The sequence below is a fragment of the Triturus cristatus genome, chromosome 4_1 (assembly GCF_964204655.1).
Source record: "Triturus cristatus chromosome 4_1, aTriCri1.1, whole genome shotgun sequence".
Classification (NCBI taxonomy): Eukaryota; Metazoa; Chordata; class Amphibia; order Caudata; family Salamandridae; genus Triturus; species Triturus cristatus.
This window is the reverse complement of record NC_140585.1, coordinates 161,512,537-161,525,375: the sequence shown is the minus strand read 5'-3', so window position 1 is coordinate 161,525,375 and position 12,839 is coordinate 161,512,537. Positions and strand designations below refer to the sequence as shown.

The 12,839-nt window shown below is 43.6% G+C and overlaps 1 protein-coding gene across 1 annotated transcript; it reads left to right on the top strand.

Moving 5' to 3' along the window:
* Positions 1–8,073: 8,073 nt before the first annotated feature.
* On the top strand, positions 8,074–9,012 carry LOC146853781 (olfactory receptor 5AP2-like). The gene has a single exon (XM_085650895.1). The coding sequence runs from the start codon at positions 8,074–8,076 to the stop codon at positions 9,010–9,012; it is 939 nt and encodes a 312-aa protein (XP_085507021.1).
* The last annotated feature ends 3,827 nt before the right edge of the window (positions 9,013–12,839 follow it).

The following is a 12,839-nucleotide window of genomic DNA, read 5'->3' as shown; positions in this document are numbered from 1 at the left end:
ATCATCCCGCCCTTGATCACTGGCTGCACTACAAAAGGACAAAGACAAGGTCATGTCGTGCACCTATTTTTATTGCAACGTAGTAGTCCCGCCCACATGGGTTCTGGCAAGGCATTATGGTCTTAGCAGTTCCTGCCGGACTCCAGGCGCAAACCGCTGTGGGTGCCAAAGTCCTTAAGTAGCGAAAATGTCTCTCCCAAGTGGGTGGAAAGGGATATATACACAGCTGCCATCACACCAATATGTACCGGCAGCTCAGGCCCTCCTCAGTCCAATCGCCGCTTGTAGTAATTAAGCAGAACTGATTGGCTGTCAGTACTTCATACAAGAAGTGTTGGCAGCCATCTTAGGACCAATATACATGATAGCACCTCATTAAAAAGCATTGCAGTTAATAGAAGGTTTTAAGACTTTAGTTACATTATAAATCATGTGTTGATGGTACTATACTCATTTTAGGAATTGTGGTGTGTTCTAAGTTGATTTTACCATGTGAAAAAGCCTTCTGCTGTGATATCATGAATCATGTTTGAGAGAAAACTATTTTCTCATGCTTTTCTCAGAGAGGTTTGGAAGGTGATCTATAAGCTAAACTGAGAGTATATTTTCTGTAAATTCACATTATCTTTCTCAGTCATGTGAGAATGAAGTCTGACATTCTCAGTAAAACATGTACATCCAAAAAGGGCAGAGACTGTCAGTTGATTCCTTTGTGTTCTACTGCAGCTTCCCGACGTGCTCTAAAGAACAACTAGAGCGCTAACAGTCCTACTTATGACAAACGTATTGCACATCTGAAGCCATCTTGATTGGAAGAAAGTGGTAACTCTTAAAACATCTAATTTAAAAAGGAACAAAATGAGGGGGTTCATTTTGCCATAGAAAGTATGATTAGTGCTGCAGACAGAAAAATTAGGGCACATTTTGATTGACTTCTCAAATCCTCTTCTATTTCATAAACAAATTCTGACATGCAGACTGAAACATGCACTTTCAATACCAGCAGCAGACTTCCCTGGTGAGCAGTAGCTTTACTACAGTGATCTAATGAGCAACTAGAGTGCTAACATTCTGAATTTATGGCAAATGTGTGACACATCTGAATGCCTTCTTGATGGAACCAAAGTAAAAAACTGAAAGTATTTCCTACTGAGGAGACTGCAGTAAATGAGGAAATTAGGACACTTCATAACAAATAAATCTCCCAAGATGGCCACCAGAGACAAAAGAGCCCAAATGTAGCCCAAATGTCACCCAAATGAAGCCCAAGTATAGCCCAATGACAGAATGTCCCAGAGTGTTCCTAAGAACAACCAGAGCGCTTACTGTCTTACTTATGACAAAGGTATGGCACACCTGAAGCCATCTTGATTGGAATGAACTGGTAGCACTTAAAACATTTAATTTAAAAAGGAACACAATGAGGGGGTTCATTTTGCCATAGAAATTATGATTAGTGCTGAAGAAATAAAAATTAGGGCACATTTTCAGTGACTTCTAAAATCCTCTTCTATTTAATTAAAAAATTCTGATATGCAGACTGAAACATGCACTTTTAATACCAGCAGCAGACTTCCATGGTGAGCAGTAGCTTTACTACAGTGAACTAATGAGCAACTAGAGTGCTAACATTCAGAATTTATGGCAAATGTGTGACATATCTGAATACCTTCTTGATGGAATCAAAGTAAAAAAATGAAAGCATTTCCTACTGAGGAGACTGCAGTAAATGAGGAAATTAGGAAACTTCATAACAAATAAATCTCCCAAGATGGCCACCAGAGACAAAAGAGCCCAAATGCAGCACAAATATCACCCAGATGTAGCCCACATGTAGCCCAATGACAGTAGTGTGCAAAACACTTATTTATTGTGTATTTGCAGTTTTATATAGTGCAGACTTGTCAGGTATTGGAGTGCTTTACATGAGCATTGGTTACATCACACAAGATCAAATTCATTTTGGTTGTAGACATGGGGAGATTAAGTGATTTGACCAGAATCACAGTATGTTGAGCTGAAGAAGAAACTCCAACTTGGTTCCCCAGTTGCAAAGTCTGAAGCTCTGGAAGTAACACCACATCCTCTCCCCTAAGTGCAACATTTAATCAAGTGGTCAACTTGATAAAAAAACATAAAGATAACAAATAATTTAAGTGCTTTGTCGCTATTTGAAAACTCAGAAAATATGTCCTCATTTTAGTTTTAGTTTTTTAGAGCACTAACCATAAATTTGATGCAAATAAGACCCTCTCATATATGTAATTTCTAAAGGAGATGCTCTAGGTATTACAGTTTTTATTACATCAAGATGACGTCAGGCGTTCCACATTTTTGTAATAAATATAGAATGTTAGCAATCTAGTTGGTCATTGGGATACTGTTGAGAGGCAGAGGACAGGGGCACGGACTCTGAAAATTGAAGGCAGATAGGAGAGTCCAGAGGAAACAATTTGACCACACTGGGCAGGCAGGAAGGGCAGTGGCAGCACAACAGACTATGGAGGGCAGTGGAAAGGGGGGCAGGGGCAACAAAGCAACAATACAGGACTGGCAAGAGAGGCTGTGGCAATATAATAGACCATTGTGGGCAGAAGGAAGAGGCAGTGGTAGTACAACCATACATGCCAACAGACCTGTTTCAGCCAGGAAACGTCCAATGTTTTTAAGCTCAAATGGGCTTTATTTGATCTGTCTCCTGTCTACAATCTCCTCTTTTTCAATGTAACTCAAAGGGGAAAATCAATACCCCAGTTTTTTTTCAAAATCTCCCTCTTACCAAGTTCAAAATGTTCGTAAGTATGGTACATTGGATCATGGTAGGCAGGAGGAATTGGGGTAGGGACATGGACTCGATAACAGAGGACAGTAGGGACATGGAGAGGTGCACTAAACTGACCCTACAGGGCAGGCATCAGGGTTTGCAGCAGCACAATACACCACACAGGGCATGCGGGACGGGAGTAAGCACAACAATCCATATAAAGCAATAGGGAGGGGACAGGACCGTGCATGTGGACAACAGAGAACAGAGGGGAAAGAGGCAATGGTAGCTAGCTGACCATAATGGACAGACAGGAGAGAAAGCTGCATCATAACAGACCATAAAGGCCAGGAGGGACGGATCAGGGGCATTACAATGGAACAGACAAGCCAGGAGGGAGGGAATAGGGGTCTGCACATGGAAACAGAGGGCTGGGGGCAAGGGGGCAGGGCAGGAGCAGCAAGATGACCATGGAGGTCAGGCAGGATGCGCACTAGAAACAAGACTCACAATGGAGAGCAACAGTGAGACTATGATGGCATACACACAGACCATGGAGGGAAGGTGGGAGGGGGTCAGGGGCAGCTAGCTGACCACGCAGGGAAGGTGGGAGGGGCCATGGCAGCACAGAAGACCATGCATGGCAAGCGGGAGGGTTAGTGGCAGCACAATGGTTATGATGGGCAAGAAGGAGGGTGCAGGGGCATGCACAAAGGACCATGGAGGATAGAAGGGAGGGTCAGGACCTGGGCACAGACAAGAGAGTTCAGGGCATGGGGCCTCACAACAGACTGCGCGGGGCAGGCAGGAGGAGCAGTTGCAGCACAACAGACCAGGGAGGGCAGAAGGGTGAGGCAGTAAAATGGCCATGGAGGACAGGAGGAAGGGGCTAGGGGCATGACATGTGGATAGGCAGGGTGGAGGTGGCAGGGACAGGTTACAGTCATCTGACAATGCTAGGCAGGTGGGAAGGCAGTGGCAGCTCAACAGAACACTCAGAGTAGATAGGAGTGGCAGGTCCATGGAACATGGTGGGCAAAAAGGATGGAGCAGAGGCATGCACAAAGACATCGGAGGGCAGGGGTAAGGAGAATAGGGGCAGCAAGCTAAGCACCGAGGCTAAGCAGAAGGTCAATGATGGGCCATAGAATTGGGCAATGGAGGGAAGGAGGAATGGACTGGTACATCATGCTAAATGGAGGGCAGTGGCAGCACATCAGACCATGCATGGCAGGAGGGAAGAGGCTAGTCCATGGATTCAGACAACAGAGGATAGGGAGGAGGTGGATGGGGCAGCAAGCTAACTGTTCAGAGAAGGTGGGTATTAGGAACTTTATTGTTTTTAAAATGTGTGTCTGTGCGAACTACTTCAAATATGAACAAGTATGCAGCATAATCTCACTTTTATTCAGGAAGAAGAGGACGTTTGTGACTGTGACTCCGGGCTTACTTGGCAGAAACACCCCCTGACCCTCCGCCCCCATCGCAAAATGTAATGCCCGTGAAAAGGGTAGGTGGACGCAGTATTATATAGAACATAGTCCTGAGAGCACAATTGAAAATGAAAACTAGATATAGTGTATGGTATAAACTATGCACCAAAAACCGTGATATAAGATGAACCGGGGCATGAAATATAATATGCAATACATTGTCCGCAATGACAGATTCATTGGATAGCGTCAGATAGCACATGCACTAGCGCGTGCTATGCGATATGCGCCTTGGAGTGTAATATACACAGGGCAGTGTTGTGTAACCTAACTAGTCTCTAAAGTTGTAATATAAAATATGTGCTGGGGAGTGTAACGTTGCATATGCACTGTGACAAATATATGGATCCCAGATTGTAATATGTATGGCATAGCACTGTGCGTTATAACATAGGCATCGAGGAAGGCACGTTAGATGGGGCAATATAACCCGTGCGAAGGCAAGTGTGGAGTGTCATAGCATACGCACTAGCTGGTGGAATACAACACAGAGGTGTGTGGTACTCAGCGGGCACTGGTGGGTGTAACACAGCATTGGGCTCAGCCAGGAGCACGCTGTGACTCTCAAGTGAGGTTCGTCTCCTTTCCAGAGAGTAAAATAAAAAGTATTACACATCCGGTGGTGGATGTGTGTTTTATTAACCGTGAGGGAGGTTTCTTGCATAGTTTGGTCGAATTTTTGTTGAATCCCCTTTGAATGGCTTGGTGTGCATGTGTATTAAATGTGTCCGTCAATAGCTACCCATGTTTGTATAAATAAATGACAAGGGTGTCTACTTGGAGGGTACCCACCGGCGAGGGCGCCAGGATGAGACACGGTAGGGCGTCAGACACGTCAGAGCTTCACTAGCGGTGTAAATACATTACACGTGGATTCATTGTATGCATAGTCGCCTTTTAATGAATATCACACAAATCGTCATGGTGATAGGTACATACGCTTTGTCCAGCATGTCCTAGGTGTTTCTATAAATATATTTTTTTTTAAAATAATAAAAAACAATGGCCGGCCCCGGGGGATGGGGTCCCCGGGGCCATAAGTGGCCTGAGGAGGGGGGCAACGCAACCCCCCTGCTAAAGAATTTTAAAAAAAATAGGCCATGACCCGGGGGTTGGGGTCCCCGGGGCCGATTAAGGCCTTGGGAGGGGGGGCCACGCGGCCCCCTTCCAAATTAAGTTTTTTTCAACAAAAAAAATGATGTTGCAGGCCCTGGGGGATGGGGTCCCCAGGGCCAATAAATTAGAAAAAGAAGGAGGGCCACACAGCCCTCCTTCTTAAAAAAATAAAATAAATAAAAGACCGGCATCGTGACGGAGGCCACGCCCCCCTCCTTGCAGCACTCTGCAAACGCGCCCCCTGGCCAGTTGTAAGTTGTGAAATTAATTCCCCTTCAATTCTGAGGGTCCCTGAGGGCCAACTAGCCCAACAGGTATCTCCAGTATGCGCCAGGGAGCTGCGTTGCAGAGAGGTGTTCTGAGGCCACGCCCCTTTATACACCTCTATGCAACACAGCTCTGTGGCGCTTACTGGAGGTACCTAGTGGGCTAGTTTGACCCTAGGGACCCTTAGGATTCAAGGGGACTTAATCTCTCAACTTAGAACGGCCACAGGGCGCGTTTACACAGTGGTGAAGGGAGGGGACGGGGCCTGAGGTGACGTGTGCAAACACGCCCTGTGGCGCGTTTTAAGTTGGGGAAATAATTCCCTTTCAATCCTGAGAGACCCTGGGGGCCAACTAGCCCACCAGGTGCTTCCAGTAAGCGCCACTGTTCTGCATTGCAGAGAGGTGGTGCAGGCCGTGCCCCTTTTTACACCTCTCTGCAATGGCGCTTACTGGACGTACCTAGTGGGCTATTTTGCCCCTAGGGACCCTCAGGATTCAAGTGGACTTAATCTCCCAACTTAAAACGGCCACAGGGCTTGTTTACACAGTGGGGAAGGGAGGGGACGGGCCTGAGGTGACGTGTGCAAACACGCCCTATGGCGTGTTTTAAGTTGGGGAAATAAATCCCCTTCAATCCTGAGGGCCCCTGGGGGCTAACTAGCCCACCAGGTGCTTCCAGTAAGCACCACAGAGCTGCGTTGCAGAGAGGTGGTCCAGGACGTGCCACTTTTTACACCTCTGTGCAACGCAGCTCTTGGCGCTTACTGGAGGTACCTAGTGGTCTAGTTGGACCCTAGGGAACATCAGGATTCAAGGGGACTTAATCTCCCTACTTAAAACAGCCACAGGGTGTGTTTATACAGTGGGGAAGGGAGGGGACGGGGCCTGAGGTGACGTGTGCAAACACGCCCTGTGGCACGTTTTAAGAGGTAGTTTTAATCCCCTGCCCTATTATATACTAGGGGTTTACAGAGGAGGTCATGCTAATCACAGGGGGACCCCAATGCATAGTGTTCCCTAGTGAATGTAGGTGTTTTCACTGTATTCTGAGTGTCTTTTAACATAGCACTGGCTCTAGGACTGGTTAGTCAGACTCAGTTACCACCAGTATCCACCTGAAAAAGTTGAGGGTACAGGATGATTTTGCAACAAGGCTTCTTTCTGCTCTTCTGTTTGTTCTTTCTGCACGTTATCCTTCTTCCTGCACTTTTCTTCGTCTTTGAGGACTTCTGTTCCTTCTTTCTGCATCTCTTTTTTTTCTCTCTGTGCGTTTTTTCTTCTTTCTTCACATGTCCTATCTTTGTAGGCATAGTTAGAAATTAGCATTTAAAAAACCTTTGAAATTCACTGAAAAAACCATAGGTTTCAGGCACGTTATAGTTAGGAATTAGCATTTAAAAAAACCTTAGAAATTCACTGAAAAAACCATAGGTTTCAGGGGCGTTATAGTAAGCTGGACTTTTCACTCGTACAAAACCATTGAAATTCCCCCGTTATAGTTAGTTCAGCTAACTATAACTCGCGCGCCCGCAATGCACTGCTGATGACGTCACATATTACATCACTCATGACATGGTCAGTGACATCACTCATGACATCACTGATGACATCTCAAATGACATCACTGATGCACCAAATATACTTACATTATCATGAAATGCTAAAATATAACTATCCAATTAAATTAGGTCCACATTCATGTAAAAGTGAAAAGGAGAATATTAAGTGATGTCTACATCTCATCACCTCAATGAAGTGTAAATGACTGACATAATGAAGAATAAATGACTCACACAATTTAAAAGGATACAGTGGTCATAAATAGAACCTCTGCAATGAATGAATCAAATTAGCAATATGTGCCCCACAATTGTGAGCGTTTCCAACGTACTGGCAAGTAACTACATGTTGGCAGGGTATTAGTTCATAAACGGAATGTCATGTTTGATTCAATATGCGCCATATGTTCTATATATAGAGAGAGGCCACAGTTTCCATAGAAAGAGCATTTTTTGTTTGGCTACCCTCAGCTATTTCCTAGGAAGTTTCAGAGTGGTCGATCAAGTCGGGGCCCATAAGAATTTTAAGTAATAAGTGATACAGATATAAATGGCTGAGCGGAATTACAGTAAGTCTGGCAGAAACGTAGACCTTTACTCATCAGAAAGCATGTTTTATTAATTAAGGGTATGTCCATTTTTGGGAAAATAAGCTGCAGTAAACGTCAGTGTATCCTGTTCAATCTAGAGATGAAATATCTTTTGCAATACTTCCTCGCTTTGTGGATATTAATTTTGATGAATAGTAAGATGATTCATTACTCAAAAAATAAAGGCTTTCACATACCATGGTTTCAATGGATATACATTTAAAAGTACTGTATTTACCAGCCACATATCTTTCTTCCAGATAAATATTTTCATCCAAAGACATGATGCCCAGAAACGAAACCAGTGTGGTCAAGTTATTCTTCGTGGGATTCACTAACGACCCCAAGCTGGAAGTTCTGCTCTTTTTACTGTTTCTATCGATCTACACCTTAACTCTTCTGGGCAACTGCAGTATCATGGCCATTGTCTGGCTCAGCCCTCAGCTCCACACACCCATGTACTTTTTTCTCACCCAACTTGCTTTTTTAGATTTAGTTTTTTCCTCTGTTATCTCTCCCAAGATGCTTGCTGATCTTCTTAATGAGAAAAGGATAATCACATTTTCTGGCTGCATTACACAAATATTTTTCTTTAGTGGCTTTGCCAGCACAGAATTCTTCCTGTTGGCAGCAATGGCATTTGACCGCTATGTAGCAATATGCAACCCATTGACATACAAAGTCATCATGAACAATGGTCTGTGTTTGCGTTTGGTTGCAGGGTCATACATAGGTGGCTTTCTGCACTCTCTGATACATACAAGCTGTCTTTACCGGTTATCTTTTTGTGGTCCTGACGTTATGAACCATTTTGTTTGTGATTATCCAGTACTCTTGAAGCTGTCCTGTACTGACACCTTGATAAATGATTGGATCCGTTTTGTATTTTCTTCCTTCGTAGTCATGGCTTCTCTCCTTATTATATTTGTCTCATACTCATACATTATTACCACTATTCTCAAGATTGTTAACACAGCAGGGAGACACCGGGTTGCCTCCACCTGCATATCCCATTTCACCTGTGTGTTTCTTTTCTTTGGCAGCGGTTTCTTGATGGAGATAGTCCCCAATTCAAGTTCTTCAGAGGAGCATAAAAAAGTAGTTACTGTGATTCCTACTGTCCTGATACCTGCTTTGAACCCCCTGATATACAGCCTGAGAAACAAAGAAGTAAAAGAAGCTGTAAAGAAGATATTGAGCTGGGCAATTAAAACCAAGTGATGGAAATGATCGCAACACCCAAGACCTGACAGAGAATGACACCCTATTTAAGTTTACTTTAGGACATTTTTATGTATTAAAAACTGTTTTTAATGTTGTTTGTCCAGGCTTGCCAACACTATGGGGGTGATTAGGATGGCGGAAGGACCGCCACCGCAGGGCCGGCACAGGCCCTGCGGTGGCAGTCCTTCTGCCATCATACAGAATTCTCCCACCGCCAGATTAGGATGGCGGTGAGAACTAGCCTGCGTCCGCAGCGGACACAAAGACCGTATGCCGCCAGCAATTGTTCCGATTGCCTGGTGGACGGTGCAGGGTGCCTAAAATGGTGATTAGGATACCTGTAAAAGGCAGCCTTTCCATGGCGGCGATGCCGCCATGGAAAGGCATGCAGAGTTTTGGTAGTGGGCCTATTGCAGGCCCACTTGGGAGGTACCTATGGTACCCCCCTGCATTGCCAAGCACAAGGTGGCAGGCACCGCGCAGTGCCTGACACGTTGTGCATGGCGGGAGCTTCTTACAGCAGCATCCGCCGCGATGTCAAATATGCAGGATGCGACCGCCAGGGTGTTGACTGAACTTAAGTGCCAGGATTCAAGAGATCCAGAATCTCTGATTCCAAATGGTATCCCAGCATCTCTGCACAGCCATTACAGGATATTGTTCTGGGACTGGGGAATAAGTTTGCAGGCCCAAAAGTGGCAGGTAAAAAATATGCATATGTTTCTTGATTATGAGGAATATTTCACAGATATTTACCCTCTGTTCTAAGCGGAAGTATATGTCAACTGAGGTGATGCGGGTCAGTCGTGGTGGTTGGCATGGTGCAAATGGCTGCCCCTGGCCTGGCCAAGCTGAGACATCGATGAGGTCATTGTCTGCTTTCCCGTGGGTGCTGCAGGTGAATCAGGGGACAAGCAGTGTCTCTGAGGCACCCCTGTCCCTCGTTGGCCACTGTTTTGTCGGCTGCAGAATTTTAATTACGCCGGAGTGATCAAAGTAATTTTGATAACTCTACATTACTCTTTGATGAGGAATTGCCTATAATAATGCGATTATGCCAACTTGCCTAATTAAGACTAATTTGGGGGAAAATTCTACCGCACGAGCACATTTAACAAGTGTGAGGAGCTTTCACTTCGATGTTATAGCCTTATAGCCCGCCGTAGCGGGCTATACCGGCTGTTAAAGGCCCGCTGCAGCGTTAAAGGCCCGAGCCGAAGGCGAGGGACTTTAACAAAGCAGAGGGACTTTAAAAGCCGGTATAGCCCTGCTACGAAGGGCTATAAGGCTCTTAGAACATTCTGCCACTAGAGGGCAGAATGTTCTAACAAAACAAAGCCTTCAGGGAGCGCGAGGGGATTCAAATCCCCTCAGGCTCCCTGAAGTCTTTGTTCACAGCCAGAGCTGTGAACAAAGACACGTTGGAGCTCCGGGCTTATACCAGCCATTATAAGCCCGGAGCACTCCATTGTTTTCAATGGAGCTCCCAACATTCCAATGTTCTAATTATGTTTTATTGCATTTAGTTCTATTTTCTTAACACACAAAGTATCCTCTGGCCCATTTTCAAAGGAGCGGTGCATTTTGCTCTAGGAAACTAGTGCTAAATACTGTGAGTACGTTGGCCAAAATTCTACCCCAAGTGCACATTTAGCAATCTAAACATGAGTATGTTCTGTTGGATCTCATCGCAAAATGTATCTTTGCTTTTTTTTTTTTTTATTGAAAATCTTGTGTCAAAAATACAATTGATACAACCATAAATTGGCACACAAAAAAAAGAATATAAATTGGCAAGCAGAAGGAAAAACAATACAGAATTACATGAATAAAATAATTTACACAATACGGAAATCAACCATTACACAAAGTAAAGATTCCAAATTCTATCAAACTTCGTAATCCCGCCTATTCGCTGTGCATATCGCATTTCAGACTTTCTAACATTCCTAATTTTTTGCAACCAGGCAGTAAAGAGAGGGACATGAATTGACTTCCAGTTCTGCAGGATTAATGACCTTGCAACTGCCATTGCAATAAATAATAATTTAACCCACTGTTCTGTCAAACCAAGATCGGAATCGTAGCCATACAATATTAAATTAACATTATAAGTAATCCGAATCCCACAATACTTTTGCATATATTCGAATATCTCATTCCAAAACGGGATTATTTTAACACAGTTAGCTATAGTGTGGGACCAGTTTGCGGGAGTATATTGCTGGCATCTAAAACAAGTGGCCGTAGTATTGGGAAACATTTTAGCAATGGCAGCAGGGGTACGGTACAGGAACCATTTACTGAAAAACAGCATTCTTCTCCAATTAGATCCTCGAAGAACACTGAAATTCAGCTTATTTATCATTTTCCAAGTATTAATAGTGAGTACATGATTCTCCTGTTCTTGCCATTTTTTCATTGCTTTTTGACTAAGATCATCCACAGTATATTCTGCAAGAACACGTTTCCATACCCCTGGCTTCCTCATCCTACAAATCGTGAACAAATCGTCCCATAGTTGATTAGAGGAACCAATGCTGACTGGCTCAACTTGTACCAACGTTTTAAAAATAAAAGCCTATGAACCAAGTAACATAAAGTTCCCAGGAATTAGAAGCTGCATCTCTCCAGGTAACAACCATGTCCCTTCCCTCAAAAAATCTGACAAAGAGTGAAATCCCAAAAGTGCCCATTGTAATACAGTATCAACTCCAATTTTTATTCCTAAATAAAAAAGAGCATTCCTTAAGGGAGTTCTAAGATTAAATTGCGGGAGAGAATATCTTTTAAGAAAGACATCCTGACGCTTAAAAAACCAGAGCATCGTCTTATAACGAGTAAGTTTCGGTAATTTAGGAATATGTAACGGAGAAGGAATCTGAACCTCATGACAAATTCTATTAATAAAGAAATTAATAAACACAGTTGGGGTCTGCATTCCGGATTTAAACCGCTCTAAATATTGGGCAAAATATGCGCTATAGTAGTCTTTAATATTGGGTACCGCTAAACCTCCCAAATCTGTATCGGCGTAAAGGATCCGCATTGCGATCCTGGGACTTTTTTTTGCCCATATGAACCCTGTGAATAGTGATTGTACTTTTGAAAAGAAGCTACTGGGCAAAAAGCAAGGAATGGCAGAAAATAAAAAGTTAAATAGCGGCAGAATAGACATTTTTATAAGTGCCACTCGCCCTAGGATGGAAAATGGCAACGATTCCCATCTATTAAATAAAGATTGAACCTTGCGTAGAAGAGGATCAAAGTTTAACATAACTAACTCGGAGACAAAAACCGAGTACATAATTCCTAGATACCTCTTCGGTCTAGGATTAATACAGCCGGATAAATCAGTATGTAGCTCAACCTCACCCCCCCCACAGACTAGTATTTCAGTTTTATTTTTATTAATGCGATAACCACCCAGATGTTCGAATTCCTCAAAAAGTTGAAGAGCGGCAGTTTGAGATTGAATATCCGACTTAATCAGTAATAAAATATCGTCGGCATATAGTTTGATTTTAGCCATAGAGGAAATAGGAGGAGAGATATTTTCGGATTCCCTGATGGCTATGGCTAATGGTTCAATAAAAAAAGCAAAAAGAATAGGGGACAAGGGGCAACCTTGCCTGGTGCCCCGCTGAACCGATACTTTACCGACCATGACTGAGTTAATGATTATATTTGCTTTGGCACCCGTGTACAAATTTTTAATTAAGCTAATAATCTGTGGAGGAATTCCAAAGTGATTTAAAATAACAAATAAAGTTGTCCATACCACTAAGTCAAAAGCTTTTTCCGCGTCTAATAATAAAATTAAA